The 17,910-nt window shown below is 50.0% G+C and overlaps 1 protein-coding gene across 2 annotated transcripts in view; it reads left to right on the top strand.

Annotated features, from left to right (window-relative positions):
* The first annotated feature begins 2,044 nt into the window (after positions 1 to 2,044).
* Positions 2,045 to 17,910, top strand: part of LOC119446021 (G protein-coupled receptor kinase 1-like) — a 106,995-nt gene continuing 91,129 nt past the window's right edge. The window contains exon 1 of one of the 2 annotated variants that reach the window (XM_037710330.2): positions 2,045 to 2,416. In XM_037710330.2, coding sequence (XP_037566258.1) covers positions 2,304 to 2,416 — 113 coding nt within the window. In that variant the 5' untranslated portion in view covers positions 2,045 to 2,303. The remainder of the gene's footprint in view (positions 2,417 to 17,910) is intronic. The other variant, XM_049663824.1, reaches the window with a different exon arrangement.

Below are 17,910 nucleotides of genomic sequence, written 5' to 3'. Positions count from 1 at the left end.
GTATAGTCAAGAAATGGACCGACTGGCATTGAGTGCGGCAGTTGACCAGAAGTGTCCTGCCAACTCGATGGTGCTCGTCTGCTGATCCGCTGCCACTTAATTGCTCGGACAGCGCCCTAATAAACGGGTTGCAGTTGCAAGATAATTTCCTCCACGTGTTCGTAGGCGAGGCTCAACTCGCTGCCTTAGAACTTCGCTACTGAAGCTTCACGCTTGTAAGGTGTGTCATGGTGGCTGAACGCTTGCACCGACCGGGGCTAGCACTCAGTGCATCCTGTGCCTTCCTGCGGGGTATTTAATGACTGAGTCAGTTATTATTGGACTGTCCCTACTTCAGTAGGCAGCGGTCGGCACTTTACAGAGGCTACCGATCACTCGGCTTATCATGTGCTACTATGGCATTATAGTTCCCATTGGTCGTGCGTCAAAACGCGATCAAGCACACAGAGCCCTTCTATCATTTTTGTAACAATAATAATAATAAAAAAAAGGCGTTCGTCTAAGGGCAAGGAACGAAAACCGGAAAAGGAACCTTTTTCCCATTTCCTATATTCTTTCCTTGTACTTAGGCGAATGCCCGTTTTTTGATTGTGACAGCGTTCAACCCTCGCCCGGCGAGTTTTCGTCGAACCTTTGGATTAAGTTCTATCATTGTTCAAGGCGACAAATCTAGACTCCCAATTAGAGCTTATCATTCTGCTCCAGTTTTGTGCTAATTGATGGACCATTTGCCGGACGTTAAGTCCCGCGCGATGAGTGTGACATGCGTGTTCCCCTCCTTGTGTACATGCGTGACGCACATGCCAACGCCCCCCCCCCCCCCCCCCCCTTCCCGCCAGAAATTCTTGAGTACCAGGATGCTGCCTGCTCAGCCCCCCTCCTATCCCCTCGCCACCCCACCCACCGTCTCCGGTCAACTGCGTCCCACTGCCCCCCTCAAAATAACTATTCTGGCTACTATGGTGTTCTATATGTGCGGTCTCTTCGCAACCGCACAAGTTGCGCAAGACACTGTCCGTCAGACCAGTGCAGAAACTGTCGGCGTTCTTGAACCCGACGTCCAACCACGTCCAACAGTAAAGCCGCCTCGCGACGAACGAAAATTTGTGTACAATGCCGGGACCCCGGTGATTGACCTGACATTAAGAGCTCAAGCAAAGAGCGGGCTCTTATTTTTGCTCACGTGAATGAGTGATTTAGTCTCTTTATTTTCGAATTTAAAACCCGCCACCTGTCCTTTCTTTCTTTCTTTCTTTCTTTCTTTCTTTCTTTCTTTCTTTCTTTCTTTCTTTTCTTTCTTTCTTTCTTTCTTTCTTTCTTTCTTTCTTTTTTACTTTTTTGTACAAAATGATTTTTCTGTTACGACCGAGACCTGAACTAACGGACTAATCCACGGATACATACTTTTTTTTTTTGTGAAGGACAAGCCCGCTTTAATATATTCGTGACCCAGCGGCTAAGCGTTGCTTAGCGCGGCCGCTGCACAAAATTCGACGAAGAAAATTATTCCGGAAGTTCCTTTCGCCTCATTGCACTCATGCTGCGAGGCGAAGAGACCGTTCTCGTGCAGTGCTCACAACGACTGCGCTTGCATTTTCTATGTGCATAATTTTGCTGTACGTCGCCTGCGCGTACTGGCGAGTGCGAAGCACACGACTGCGGATGAGTTATCGGTGAAAATGTCCCTGCAACTGCAGGAACTCAACGCTAGTTTTTTCATTGACCGAAAAGGTTGATCTTGGTGCTCCTTTCTTGTCTCCGACGATCGCAGCCATCCCACTGGCCAGTGTAGCTTTCTCGGGTGCTTTAGCGGTGAAATAAGGAGGGCCAGTCGTAAGTAGGCCAGGTAACAACATTTGGGAGTTGGGGGAATGCACGTCAAAAAGGCCAGAGGGTGCAGACGAATAAAATAATAGTCGGCGGGGACACGAACTGCCGGGAACGGGGAAGTGGAGAGGCGGGGGGAGAGTTAGTGCGTAGCGTGCCGCCGCCTGGTGCAGGCGAGGCGAAGCCGAGGCTGCTGCGAGCTGCTCGGCCGCCGCTGGCTCCGGGGGAAATATCGGCAGCGGGGCTCGGAGCGTCATTCGCTGGTCATTCGTGCGAGGGGCCATCGCGGCTTGGTGTGTGTGTGCGCCGTCGCGTCATGTGGGCCTCGGAACTCGACAGCGACTCGCGCTGAGCCGTGCCGGTCCCGTCGAGCGGCCTAGTGTGTGTACGCGCGACCACCGAGACTCCCGGAGGGAGGCCCGGACTCGGACGACTGGTCCCGTAGCCCAAGGGGGGGCTAGGCCTAGACGTCAAACATGGCGGACCTCGAAGCCGTGCTGGCCGATGTCAGCTATCTCATGGCCATGGAAAAAAGCAAGTCCACGCCGGCTGCTCGCGCGAGCAAAAAAATTGTGCTTCCGGATCCGAGGTAAGGGCTTTTCGCCGTCCCCCGACTGTCGGTGTGTAATTGCGCTCTCGAACGCGACAGCGCGCACGGGAAACCTCGGTGGAGTTCGTGTGTATGTGTGTGTGATATATCCCGGTGCAACTTGCTCTAGAAAAGAAAACTGTGCTGATGCCCGGCTGGTTTCCGTCTTTTCTTTCTTTCTTTTTTTCGTTACTCATCGCGTGCACGGTGCGAGTGAAACCTCGAGCGCCAAGACGCCCGCGTTTCCATCGCGTGATCTGTGTGCACCGAGCGCACGGCGGCGAGCAACGGGAAATGTTTATTCCCCGAGCGCGCAGCAGTAGCTAAACTGTCGTGCAGCTTAGCTGCCTGGACTGCCGCATCTTCGCGCACGCTCTTGCGCATTGTGTGCTCTCCCTGTAAACAACGTAATGCACCGTAAGCGCACTGTATTGTTTTCCTCACGGTGACCAAAACCCACAAAAAAAGAAAAAAAAAAAATCTGCCAGTGGTTTCCTTTCATCCCCCCCCCCCCCCCCCCCCGCACTGTTTCCGCCCCGTGCCGGCGGCGGCGTTGACTTTTAAGCGCTTTTCGACTTCCTTTTTCTTTTTTTTTTTTTTTTCAACCCTCTCTCGCGCCATGATCGCTTCGGCGACGCGCGATGCCCGTGCCAGCATGTGTGTGGCGTAACTTATGTCCATTTATCCAACAACTGCATCCTGAATAGGGGTCGGGCCTCTCTCTCTATAGAGAGAGCGAGAGAATGTGACGAGCGCTGTTTCGGAAGTCGTCATCTGACCCGGTTGATTCCTTATTTAATCGGGCTGCCGCTGTTGCGAGGAGAACCATGCGCGCCGACGGAGTTTCGGTTTTGTCCGGCGATGCTGCTACTACATCTCGGCCGAGCGGGCGAAATGTCTTCTCCCGGCTGCTATTACTTTCTCTTCCAACTGCGTGCGCGAGTCATCCTTGGCCGCTCGCTATTTCTCTCTCGCTCTTTTACATGTCCGCCCTAATCGTTTGTCGAGAGGGGGGGTCACGGCGGAAAAGGGCGAAGTGCAAGCAGCTAGCTAGGGCTGTGTTTTAAGCGAATCAACAACGCACGCGCGCGCTCATCTCTCGACACGGGCCGCATTCGTGAGAGAGGAGAGAGGCAAGCGAGCGAGCGCCCGTTGCTGTGGCCGCCGCCGCCGCCGCCGCCTCCGTGTTCTCCAAACCATTTTCTCTGGCTGGGGCCTTTTCGTTGTCCGTCGACTGCTGTTTGCTGCCGCACTTTTCTTCTTTATTATTATTATGATTGTTATTTTTTTATTTCCTGGCCGGTTATGTATTTGCTGCCCGTTTCGCTTTCCTCTTCCCTAGCGGCAGCAGCAACGCCGGCTGCCGCGCTAGCGTGAGCGGCGGCTGTCTCGGTAACAATAACAAACGGCCCGATAATCGACAGGCTCTCTCCCCGGGCTCTCTGCCGTTGCTTGGCTCGTGCTGCGGTCCCTCTCCTGCACCCCCCCCCCCCCCCTCGGTTTTTTTTTTTTTTCTCTCTTTTTTACCGGTGGCCTAGCGCTAATGACGTCCCAGATGCTGTGGACACGGTACGGAGGGCTGCTGCTGCTACTGGCTGTTTCTCCTAACGTGTACTTTGGGAGCTCGTAATCGGCTCCATTCTTTCTGGGGAGGTGCGCGTGAGTGCTTGGAGACATCGACGTGGTGTCGTGCTCCTCGCCGACGACATCGTCGTGAGCTCGCGTGCGCGCGGGAAAACCGTGAGCCAGCCAGCCCTGGCCCAGGGAGGGGGGGGGGGGGGGGGGGGGGGGAAGCGTGTCCGGAGTGCGCGACGACGACGTCACATTTCGATCGCGCAAAAACAGCGCACGCAGCCAGGCTTCTTTCTTTCTTACCGGCCGTATGGACGAGAACGTCCGGCGGTCCCGGAAAAAGAAAGTGTACGCGCGCATCGTGTGATGTGTGTAGCACGTATTGAACCACGGAAACGTCGTTTCCAACGCGAGCGAAGCGACGTGTGATTGATGGTGCCGTTTTCTGACCCGTGCGACGTGTCGGCGTGTGCGTGCGTGCCCAAAAAGAATGCGGATATGTACGGCAATACGTCACGCCAATGACTCGTTTTGGAGTTCCACGTAATTTATGTTCGCACCATCAGATATTAAAACGAAGAGGAAATAACAATTAGAGAGACAAAAGCGTGGGTATGCCGTTAAGGACAACCTCAAATGCTTTGTTGTTTCGTTCATTTCGGTATCATCATTTATTTGTATTACTTTCATTTTTTTTTTCTCCGGCCGATCTGCCTCGAATTTTTGGCGTGACTGGGCCGACGGCTGTCAAGCGGTGTTTTTTTTTTTCTTTTTTTTTTTGCACTATGCAGCGACATTTTTCACGAAGACGTCACGATTGATGGGGCTCACGTGACCCCTGCGCGGCATAGTTTCGTGCTCCTAAACTCGATACTTGCCTCAGCGGCGCGCAGCTTTGTGTATAAAAGCGCGAGGAATGCAACTGACCGACTATGGCACGTACAACACGACCGAGCTTGCGTTATACCAGGTATAACCGAACACCGGAGGCAGGCTCGGGCCCCTTGACGCACGAGCCTGTTTTGACGGCCGCACTAGGAGATGGACGCGTGCAGCAATGCTCGCGCAGCCTTATAGATTTTTTTTTTTTTTGCATATAGGAAACTCTATATATGCGTGCCGCGGTGAATCCGGCGAGCGTCGGCGACTGGCACGCGCGGATGTGCCTCATCAAGCTGTCAAGTCGCGCTTGAGTTGCGGGTGGACGTAATATAGGATTAGCCCCGCGACCTTCGCGCATGCCTCGATGGGTGCGCGATGAAGGGCGTCACTTTGTTCTCACCTCGCCCCGGCTATGCCGCCTCTCGCTATGTATAGCACGTGCGTTATCCCCGAGCCGGGTGCTTTGCAGCGCAACCGGCGTCTGGTTTTCTTAACGTAAACAACAACGGCGATGAGCGATATCCGCGCGGTGCCGGGCCCCTGGGTGGAGTGCTTGGCAGGCAATAATTGAAGCCGGATGCAAACACGCAGTTCTATTTCCGAGCCTACAATGTACACAAAAAGGTAAAGGCGACTACACGCGATGGCCCGGCGTTTTTCATTTGTAGGCGGAAGCTGCGCATTATCTGCTATAGCGCAACACCACAGCACTGAAACTTTCCGCAGCTGATAACGGTGCGGGTACCCGCGTGCAGCCTGTAGCTGTATAGCGGTGGAAGCAGAATGGCTTGGGACGCGATGGACAGTTGCCGTGACACTTTCGATAGCTTCTCGCGTGACATGTTTGCGATGGAGGTGGGAAGCGGCAAGCATTCGCCAACTCAGATGAGCGACAGAGCGTGGGTTGTGGTAATTCGGAATGTCATCTCATCACTGGCGTTGGGCTGCGGTGGTCAAAATCAGCCCGTAGCCCTCTGCGTTCATCATAGCTCGCTAGGCCACGTTAGGGAAGTTAAACCCGATAATATTAACGCGATAGCGTTAAGGGCCCCGTTCGCTGTCGCAGAAAATCCGGTGTCGGCGCTGTCGTGCGTGAGCTAAAATTTCCGTATAAAGTTTCCGACACCCCGTCGTCCCCGTATGTCGAGGTAAAGATCGCGACCAGTACTTCGTACGAAGCCTGCGAGGGTGTTGTGTGGGAAGGGTACAGCAGCTGCACGGACAAATAAATTGCGTTCTCCGAAACGTTAAAGGCCCGTTCACACTTGCGACTAGGCGAGGTCGCGCGACCAAGTTTGTCGCAAAGCGACCAGTCGCAAGTAGTCGCAAATGGTCGCTTTTCTCGAAATGCGACCATTTCGGGTCAGTCGCTCACTGCTCGATTTTTCAGTCGCGCGACCGCAGTCACAGAACAGCTGAACCAATCAGATGCGAAGGAATAGGACGTCCGTATACGCTTACGCTTATTTTACGCGGCGATGACATTTCAAGCAGACGTGAACGGCATATCGTGATACATTTCGGTTTAGCGACTCGTCGGTCGCATTTGTAAGTGTGAACATCGTTCGTCTTGAGTAGTTTTCTGGTCGCCAGTCGCAATTGGTCGCGCGACCTCGCCTAGTCGCAAGTGTGAATGGGCCCTAACACGTTGGGAATATTGGCGAGTCTGACTTTGGGGGGGGGGGGGGGGGGGGGTACTATTGTGAGCGCATCGTGTACCTTACACGCCAGTCAATAACACTGGGTAGAAGTTTCTATAAGGGTAGCTTCTGCAAATGATCGTCTGACCGGTATACTCGAGGACAGGCCGCGTTGCATGCTGAGCTCGGAGAAACAGAAAAGGGAGTTAATCATACGACATGGTTACCTACGTATATACAAAACACAGGAAATGAACTGTCATACAGGCAGAGTACTTATGATACAGTTGAACCCGGATATATCGATTCTGAAGGGGATCACGAAAAAGTTCGTTATATAGGTAATTCGAAATATATGAAATAAAGATTTGATACAAAAAAATTGAAGCGGATTTTACTGCTGTTCGTTATAAACGATAATCCGTTATATGTGAGTTCGATATATCCGGGTTCGACTATATATGTTTTTTGTAGTCGAACTGTAGCAGTCTCTAATGCAACAAGATCGCGCAGGAAACGCGGAATGCTGCCTGGTATATACTTATGCGGTTAGGAAAATTGAAAATTGCACACGATGGAGAAGCTTTGGACGGTGCATAGCACCATGGACCACCTCATAGAGGGAACAGAAGGTCTGATTTAATATTCCTAATTTTAGAAGTGCGAGTTGAGGTATATATTTTAGAGGGCTGAACTTCGCCAAAACGGTAAGAGCGGTGCTTGAAAATAGATATCAATTTATTCTGGCCGCGTTCGTTGAGGTCAGAGTTGGAAATTTTCACGTCGCGCCCCAAACTATAGAGGCGTACTTTATTAGCGGAAGGCTTACAGTATAGAATACAATTTCCGAAAGGCAACAGGGGAAGTAATAATAATAATAATAATAATACAGTCCAACCCGGATATATCGAATCTCAAGGGGATCACAATAAAAGTTCCATATATAGGTATTTCGATATATATGTATAATAAAAATTATACCAAAATTTTGAGGGGATTTTACTGCTGTTCGTTATACACGATAATTCGTTATATGTGTGGGTTCGATGTATCCGGGTTCGACTAATAATAATAATAATAATAATAATAATAATAATAATAATAATAATAATAATAATAATAATAATAATAATAACGCCGCCCAGCCACTTTCAGAACCATTGAATTCGCACCGCGAAAAGAGTGCAAGGGAGTGAGTGCCTTTAGCGCTCACGCGCTGTAACGAATGGTGTAGTAGTGCGCGTCTTGACGTCTTATTCGTTCATTGTCTATGCCTCCTTCCGTTGGCCTATGCTATATATCTGTTCTTTTTTTTTTTTTTTTCCTTCTCGGCTCTCGATTCGTTCAACTGTACTCAATGGACCCGCAAGTGGCATCATCGTACGAGCCGCGTGAACGGCGTCTGCATGCTGCGCGCTCTCCCTGCACGCGAGGCGATCGCTCATCGGTGTACCCGCGTAATTCACGACCCGTACTCTCGACAGTGACCTTTGTTGCGCAGCCTCATCGTGCGCGCCGATGGCATTCTCGGCATTTCTGTAACCCACTTGCGCGCGTTGTCTCCGTTGTTTCTCTGCTGCTGCTGCTGCTTCTTCTTCTTCGCTCTCGTCCGATTGTGCATTGTGCCACCGACCGTGGTTTCTGCGAGGGGGGAGGGCTAGCTGTCACGTTGTTGTGTGAGAAGCGGAGAGCACGAATCGCGCTTCTTGGCGCCGATGTCGACCGGCGCACAGCGCGTCGTGTGAGAGAGAAACGCATCTGCACGTTGCCACGGAGGGCAAAACAAAAACAGAAAACATAGGAGGGAGCTTGCTTGGCAAGCCAACCTCCTCAGACGCTGCCGCCCCTCCTCCTATTGCATTGAGGGCTTATTGCCCCGTGAGCCATTTTTTTTTAATGAGTAAGTTTCAAAAGTTGTCACGTGACTCCCCTTCTCCTTGGTGACTCTCTCTTCCTTTCTATACATGGCACCTTGTATACGAAGCTGAGTGCTAGGAAATGAGGCACTGTGTTGATGCTGCATCGAGCGTGTAATGAGATGCAGCTATATGTTTACGCCGAGCGGACGGAGGAAGGGCACGAAGTTTGCACGCACGCATCGTATGAGGTCACGCTGCGCGGCGCGTGTTGTGTAAAAAGCGTGGCCCGCGCAGATCGTTCGGAGACGGTTTGGCGACGAGCGCGTTGCCGTCGTTTTTGTATGGCGTCGTTTGCTCGGCAAAAAAAAAAAAAAAAAAAGCCAGGCTCTCTGATTGACTTTTGTTTGTCGGGGGGGGGGGGGGGGGGGGTTGATGCGTACTTGTATTATTACGAAACCACGTGGTCGGAGCACATTGCTCGGGAGCAGGGCCGAAGAACGACGTATACCTGTGGGGACCTTTGCCGTTTTTGGATGATGATTGAGCGACGAGGCTCACGTACTCCAGTAACAGCACCGGAACGATATAAGCACATATACATGGCGGAATTTTTCGACTGTCGGACTTGCGCCAATAATTTTATGATTTTACAGCGAAAGCTGTAGGCGAAACGAAAAACCGTTCGTTCCAAGTTTCGCTAGACGTCTCCATTGGCTGCGCCGTCAGGGACGTCGTTCTCTACGTTGCACCCAAGCGTGCGCGCCATTGGCAGCGCCGTTAGTGACGTCGTTCTCTGCGTCGTACCTGCTCTGCCCGCAACGCCGGCTCCTCGGCTCGCCGTTGTCGCATGCGTTAGATATCTCGAGTTAGCTCGGCGTCGTGGTTAGCAGCATCCGCCCGCCATTGGCGCTTGCGTTCCACGAGAAACACAAACATGTAACCAATAATTGAGAAACGCTTCAATACAGCGTCGGGATGAAATCACTGCTAAACACCGGGGCCGCACGTTTCAGCTTCGCTGGTTAACCATCTGTACGGAGTGCTTGGGCGGTGTATTTTTCATTTCCGTCTATGTTTTAGGGCAAACATTATTGCGGAAGAATGCCGATATACCTATATAGTCACTGGCCAATTTTTAATGCGTTAGCATTCCTAAGGAACTTCACTCACTTTCCGGGATCTATCTATCTATCTATCTATCTATCTATCTATCTATCTATCTATCTATCTATCTATCTATCTATCTATCTATCTATCTATCTATCTATCTATCTATCTATCTATCTATCATTTGAGAAGTTGAATAATTAAGACTAATTATGTAATTAGGTGGAATGCAAGAAATCTGAGTATCTCTAAGTGACGGCAAACATTACCTTGGTTCTGTCCAGCTACGTGGCATTTGCATATTTTTAAATCTTGGTGCATCATAGTTGGGACACCCTGTACACGCGCGCGCACGCGCGCGCACGCACGCACGCACACGCACGCACGCACGCACACACGCACGAACGAACGAACGCACGCACACACACACACACACACACACACACACACACACACACACACACACACACACACACACACACACACACACACACACACACACACACACACACACACACACACAAAAAAAAAAAAAAAAGCCGCAACCTAACTGACCAGCAGCCTAGCGAACATCTTTGTGTGACTCAAGGCATGCCGGTCCCGCCAGCGCGGAAAATGGAAAGCGGTCAAGAGCAGACGCTCAGTTGATTAGTGACCGCGCCAGACCATTGGCACAATGTCTTCGGCTGACAATGTCGGCTGCATGCACCAGCTCTTCGGAGCTGTCAAAACAGTGACAGCTGCGGTTCCGACGAATTCCACAGCCATGAATCGCCGTTCGCATTCCGCCCAGCGCAGGACATCGCGCTGCAACATGAAGCCCTAACCACTGATATTATACGTGCTGCTTGCTCATTTAGGTGGTTTACCCCTTCTCAGGGAAGCGCTTCGCATACTCGCTATGGGACGTTGTGGAGCGCGACCTTGCGCAGCTGTATCACGCAAGAACGCCACTGACAGTCCAAAGAACCGACCGGTAACATCGGCAGAGGGACCGCTCGTCGTTCGCTTGAAATGTAATGCAAGCCGAGCGTCAGTGTCATCAAATAATGTCAGGCCATAGCAAAACACGCAGGATTTTGTGCAGCTAAGCTCCGTCGCATCACTCTGGGTCGCGCAGGTATGAGCGACCGGACACTTTAAACAACAGCGAGCGGGCGACCGTATACGTATATGTGTTCTGCTGCCTACTTATCATTCTTCGTATACTCTTTTCGTGCAAACAATTCACTGTGTTCCACACAGTAGACATAGATTAAGAATTTGCGCGTATTAGCTTGCATTTAGAGCGATATATAGAGTGACCACAGAACGTAACTTCTCACGGCTGCAGCTGTCGTCCGCCATTCAATATTCCCAGCATGCTGTGCGTATGCCGCCCCTCACGTCATAACACAAATGTGGCCAGTAGTCGAGGAGCATGGCAAGCGAAGTGGCTTGTAAGGAATTCACAAAATTCATTTGTAAAAAAAAATTGCGTAGCTCTCAAACCTGCATTTTTCGGGGCACGACGGAAGTGTGCAGAGGAACATATATACCCAGCGAATTTTATTGACATCCGTCGACATAAAAAATTCGCCGGAGTTGCCCTTTAAGAATAATGGTATATAGGAAGGAACAGAGAATGTTATAGTGGCTTCAGCACTAACGCGCGCCATTAGGAATGAAATGGGCAAAATTTGCAGCGTTTGATTAACCGCGCTTCACGAAATCCTCGCCCCATTGAGATTCCGAGGTGTGACTTCGCTTTGTATGTATACTTTTCTTTGCCGCGCGGAACAGGCAAACACAAGTCGCCTGCGTACACACCGTGGTGTAAATAGGATTATATGCGCCTGCACATAGACTCCGCGGCTCGTTATATAGTATCACATAGTTCACTACCGTGTCGAGTTTGCCTGTTCGGTTAAGCCTCGATTTAACGAAGTCGACGGGACCCGAGAATTTAGTTAACGCGTTGCGCTGTTGAGCTCGAGGTCGCAGGTTCGGCCCCGGCACCGCGACGGCCGCATTCCGATGGGAGCGGAATGAAAAAAAAAAAAAAAAAAAAAAAAAAACCCGCCCGTGTACCGTGCATTGGGTGCACGTTAAAGAACCCCAGGTGGTTGAAGTAATCCTGAGCGAACCTCTCCCCCTCATCCTCCTCCTCTTTTTCCTTACGGCGTGCCTAATTCAGATCGTGCTTTAGGCAGGTAACACTCCAGAACTGAAAATTTAATTTTCATAGATCGATAACTGCGTTATATAATTGGAGATGACTCAAATGATCATTCAAATAACATCATATGTATTCAGCAGCAAAAAAAAAAAAGAAAAAGCTAATAATTTTTTGCATGTGTACCCACATGCATGATGTCGTACATAAGGAACATGTAGAATCAATTGACGAGAGTCGAGCAAGTCGATATAATTCATTCTTCTTCTTTCTGGGGTTTTACGTGCCAAAACCAGTTCTGATTATGAGGCACGCCGTAGTGGAGGGCTCCGGAATAATTTCGACCACCTGGGGTTCTTTAACGTGCACTACAACGCAAGCACACGGGCGTTTTTGCATTTCGCCTCCATCGAAATGCGGCCGCCGCGGCCGGGATTCGATCCCACAATCTCGTGCTCAGCAGCACAACGCTTTAGCTGACTGAGCCACCCCGGCGGGTAGATATGAATTCATGATGGCTTCACAGCGCAAGGGAACACTACACGGTTGGAGGGAGAGAGGAGGACTATCCTTTGTGTATGCATATATAAACCGTCAGGTTTGCTACGTCCTACACGGGAAAGGGGGAAAGAAAGACGAGGGAGAGGGGAGAGTCAGTATATACGCACACCCGCAGATGAATGTTCTCTCGTAAAATATACGGCTGATATAGTAGTGCAGCTGCCTTCCAAGAAGTGCATTAGTGCTAGGGTTATCCTTGCGCGTGCCAGAGTTATCTTCGGACAAATGTTTTCCGTGAACGACGCACACACATAGAAAGGGGCGGTGCGCCTATTTTAACGCTGTGATTCCTTTCAACATTTTTGCTATAAAAATGGGTCGGTACGTTGAGCTCACTTCGTCGAGTCGACATTGTTCAATCCGTTACGAATACGTGTCGGGAAATGCGAATCACTTCTTTAAATCGGAAATTTCGTAAAATCGGTTATCGTTGAATCGAGGTTTCCCTCTACACCGTTTTCACTGCACACTGCGCGAGCGATATACCCACAGCGAGTTAAGAGTAGGAAAACAAAATTACGTAGAATCTCCTCAGGGAGTTCTCTGATTTTCGTAGTAACGGCGTGGTGTTGAGTGCTACACTGCTGGCAATCCTAGCACTTCTCAGGGGCTGCGGTCATCTTGGCGCCATTACGCTAAATGCGACACGAACGGCTGCGGAAGGCGGCGCAACGTGAACTGACTCTTCTGCAAGGTGACGGCGCCAGGTGCGCTGGTGCCGTTCCGTTCCGAAGCAGCGGCTGCTCCGCAGTTCTGGCTTGCTAAAGGAAGTGTGCCTAGTGGTGCGTGCCCGATTGCACACGTCACGTGGTCACAGAGACGCACTCGGGCCACTGCTCGCGCCTTCGTCGCCGTCTTCTTCCACAGCTAGCGAACTTGCGAGCGATCGTCATACGCGGTGGACAGACGGACGCTCGGACAGATTTGTCGTTGGGTAACCACACAAATGATTATAACGCATTTAAAAAGAAGCAGCTCGCGCCGCACGACGTTCCGTGGCGAAGTTCGCTCGGTTCGGCCGTGGCTCTGTGCCGTCTTAGGAATTCCGCTAAGGGGCACCCCGCTTCGTCTTCGGCGCCGTTTGACGATACCCTCCTCTGTTTCGTTTTAGTTTCTTCGTGCGCGGTCATCGCTTCCTCCTGCAGCCGCTCATTGTTTGCCTAGAAAAGCGGGTCGGGGTCGATGCGTCATAAACACGTCGCCTCAGCGCGGTGACGACTCCGTGGCCAATCTGTGTTCGTTGCGTGTGTTCGTCACGCCACGACTCTTTCGTGTCTCGAGCTGCGCTGTTACAACCGCGTCTGCGCGGATCGAGGTCTGTCAGTCAAAAAGAAAGGAGGCCACGGCGTAGGTAGTCGTTAGTTAGTGCGTGTGGTTTGTTGGCGGCCACCTTTTTCGCCATTTTTTACTGCAACCCACCGTTTAGGAGCTTGATTGCCTTCTGCGGACTACACTATATACACGGACTACACGGAGTGGAAATTGACTGATGATTGGTATTAGCGCTAAATAGGGAGACTGGCGGAGAGAATAGTCGGCGAGGTTAACCGCAGTATACCGTGAGATTTGCTACCCTACACGTGGGGAAAGGGGGAAATACGAGGGAGAGGGGCGAGTCACACCCGCAGATAAACGTTCTCTCGTAATATAGTACAGAGCTCATATATATAGTAGTGCAGCTGCCTTCGAGAAGCGCATTAGTGCTAGGCTGACCTTGCGCGTGCCAGAGTTATCTTCGGACAAATATCGTCCGAGAACGACGCACGCACAGAAAGCGAGGAGGTGCGTCTATTTTAGCGCTGTGACTCTTTTCAACATTTTTGCTATAAACATTCCTGTCAACATTTTCGATCCGCTTTTGGCGGGTGCCAAAAGTGGATTAATTTCATATACCGATGCTGTGCTGTATAGGTATTAGTTAATGAGTATTAGTAAATTACACCAGTGCAATAGGCAGAGCGGGTCATTCTTACCTTGGCGTACCGGAGAAAGCCTCGAAGAACGAAAGGCGGCGGGCCACTCTCTCTGGAGCTTCCGGGACAGTTCGCTGTGGCGTCATGACTTTGACGACGTTCGCTCGGGTCTGTAAGGGGGGCACCACTGCATTCCAAAGGAATAAAAAAATCAACCTAGCAACTCTCTAGAACTTTTCTTGCGCCATAAAGAGCCCAAATATGAGAAAATACCTCGAAATCCGTAACGTCATGCAGTGACGTACCGATGCTGAGCTTTTGTAATGTTTTAAAAATAAAGTGAAAAAAGAAAGATAAAAAGAAGGACAAGAGAGAGAGAGAGAAAGAAAAATGCGGTTTTCATATTTTTTAGTAAATAATCATTATTTTCCCGCCGAATTACCGAATGTAGAGTTTTCAAAGAGCAAAGTTATCGTACTAAATTGATTTTAATGTCAGTGTTTGTTGCCCTTTAACGTTCCTTCACGGTAAAACACTGCTCCCGGTTAGCCAGGGTATTTAACGGCCGCACTCGCTCGAATCCTGACGAGTGCGGGACAATATTCGAAATTTCGCATATTTATCGAGTTGTCTTTGCTATTCGACTGGCAATACATTCGAGAATACACCGCTTGAATATGCAAAGGGATAACAACACTTATGGGGGAAGGGGAAGAGAGAAAGAAAGACAAGGAGGTCAGCCAGTGTAAATACCGGCTGGCTACCCTGTACTCGGGAAAGGGGTAAAGGGAATAAAAGGTGATAGAAGAAACAAATAAAACAAATTGAAGTAAGAAAATTCGCGCAATAACGCGACCCTACGCGCTACAACGTTCAAAGCCGGTCGCACAATTCACAAGCCCTTAAGACCTTCAGCAGAGCCCTTAAGGCCTTGAGTGCCGAAGCCAGTCTAGACAAGTGTCCTAAAACTTTTTCTTTCCTCTGTGAGGGGGCGATTGTCCAGTTTTTCAAGCGCAGTCGCGAGCACTTTTCTTGCAACACTGTAGCGGGGACAGTCACAGAGGAGGTGCTTGATTGTCTCCTCGCAGCCACAGTTGTCGCAAGCAGGGCTGTCGGCCATTCCAATGCGGAAGGAATAGGCGTTCGTGAATGCCACGCCGAGCCACAGGCGGCACAGAAGTGTTGCTTCCGCTCGTGGTAACCCCGGTGGAAGACGGAGGCGTGCGTTGCTGATATCACTGGTGCTCCACAGGGTCTGCGTAAGCTCGCGTACGAGGAAGACCGATGCAAGCGGATAAGGTTATCTGCCGCAGTGGGGCAGCGTTTGCTGCGTAGATGCACCAGTTATTGAGAAAACGCATGAAGTATACATATAACTTACTTCTAATCAATCATTTGCAGTCGCTCAGTAAGGACGCCTCGCCTCCAAGAAGCCCACCAATTTGTTTCCTCGATTTGGGGCAAAAAAAAAGGGTATTATTTGGACAATCTCACCATGTTTTGCATACATATTTCTTTCTTTCTTTCTTTCTTTCTTTCTTTCTTTCTTTCTTTCTTTCTTTCTTTCTTTCTTTCTTTCTTTCTTTCTTTCATATCCACGGAACCTTTATATTCATTTTGTTTGAAAATGAGAAGCGTGATTGGTATTTGGATTCGATATTCGGTGATTGTCATTCTCGAATAATCGTGTTCGATTCACAAATTTCGCTATTCAAGGATGTAAACTCTTGCTCAAGAGTTTGGAAACCCCATCCGAGACGCGTGGTATATATGCCACGTTTTGATAGCGCGTTGCCATGGCGAGCAGAGCTGCGTACACGACTCTTACGTGCAGCAGATCGTAGAATATAGCAGTTATACTCGCTCGGGTATAGAAACTAATTTGACGATACGCGAATTATATTGAAAATTATATAGAAGGCACGCTCGAATATAATTTGGTTCGCGTGAGTCGTACCGATTGACCGTTTGAAATTGACCGCGTCTAATGGCGTTATACAGCCTAGTGATCGTATAAGGGTAATCGATCAGATCTCCTAGATGTGGGCGATCTCACCGGAGAACACGTTTTGTTAGTGCGTTGGCAAAGTGCGTGAGCCCCCCCTCCCCGCTCATTTTCTTTTTTTTTTCTTTAGCCAGGTTCCGTGTTCTTCTATGTTAGTTATTGAGCGTGCGTGATCTTGTCACCTTTATGAGATACTTGCCGATGTAGATAACGCAGTAATCCACAACAACACAAAAGAAGAGGCACACAGAGTGATATCGGCAAGTTTATGCGATATACCAACTCGCCCAGTCTTCAACACTTTAACCTTTATAAGTTTATACAGCCGGTGCGCCTAACCTATATAAGCGCAGACTATTCCAGGGCTCGAACGCGTACAAAAAAAAAGAAAGAAAGAAAAAAGAAAAAAACAATATAAAGATCCACTGTTCTAAGGAACGCGGATACACACACCATGCTGCGCGGTGATCTTGTTTCACGCTGACCGCCTTCTCCGAGGAACAGTGCCGGCAGCTAATTAGAGTGATCACACGTGGATGACCTGTTTGATTTCTCCTCCGCGGACGGATTATCCGCCGGCTCTGTATCACGGGGAGCGAACATTGTTCTATTGGCACTGGCGACAAGTACAGTTGCACGTGCGAGTGATTTTCTCTCTCTCTTAAATTATTATTAGTATTAGTAATTTGTGTGTGTGTGTGTGTGTGTGTGTGTGTGTGTGTGTGTGTGTGTGTGTGTGTGTGTGTGTGTGTGTGTGTGTGTGTGTGTGTGTGTGTGTGTGTGTGTGTGTGTGTGTGTGTGTGTGTGTGTGTGTGTGTGAGATGAGCAACGGTGGCTGTGTGGTTGGGGCGCTCTGTTGCTGACCGTTAGCTCTTTGTGACTGCGCATTCCGAGAGAAAGAGAGAGAGTAGTCTATTGAGGTATGTGATTTATCGATGCTTCTATATATAGACCAGTGCTTCGCTAGCGGCATGCTTTAGCGCAATATGCGAACGAGTTCTGCAAGGAACCTGTGGTCGTGAAGAGTTGTCGTCGCTGCGATTGTCGAAGAAGACTGGTGTTGAGGGATGATGGCTTTTGGGTTGAGCGGCGCTTACATGTATTGGGCGATGACACGTAGGACTTGCGGTGGGATACATTAGTGACGACCGTATAAAGAATGGGGCGAAACGTAAGAACGCCATGCGGTTGAAGAATAACGTGCCCGTTGCAGGTGACACGCTTAATTGACTCCGCGCTGCGTGCGGTTTCCGCCGAACGCTAAAATAACTCCATACACTGTACACGCAGTGGTGGTATACACTGTGCGTGCTTTAGTGACGTGTATATCGAATAATTCCAGCGAGAACCAAAGTGCCTCGCCATCTGTGAGGACGCGGCACGACGTTGCGCAGCTCGCTTCGGAATTTCGCCGTAAATCGGGGCCGCGTTCTCGTCGATCGATCACTCTGGTGACTTTGGTGAGTGCTCGAACTCGTAAGGAAATGTCGCGGACGTACTACGTACGCATGCGAATCGTGAAGCGAGTAGAGGCTAATCAAACGAACAATTGTCATTACGACGAGAAACAATCTCGGGAATAAAGTATTATATGAGCAGATCGTTCCAAATGCCGAATTCGCTCCTCTGCCTCTCGATTTTGCCTCAAACCCGCCACGGTGGCGCAGTGGCTGTGGGCGCTCTAGCTGCTCCTCAACACCACGAGGTCGCGGGATCGATTCCCGGCCGCGGCGGCCGCATTCCACTGGCGGCGAAATGCGAAAAACGCTCGCGTACGTAATTTAGGTGTGCGTTAAATCC

This window comes from Dermacentor silvarum, chromosome 3 (genome assembly GCF_013339745.2).
Source record: "Dermacentor silvarum isolate Dsil-2018 chromosome 3, BIME_Dsil_1.4, whole genome shotgun sequence".
NCBI classification, from domain to species: domain Eukaryota; kingdom Metazoa; phylum Arthropoda; class Arachnida; order Ixodida; family Ixodidae; genus Dermacentor; species Dermacentor silvarum.
The sequence above is the reverse complement of the archived record's forward strand: the minus strand, read 5'-3'. Positions and strand labels throughout refer to the sequence as shown.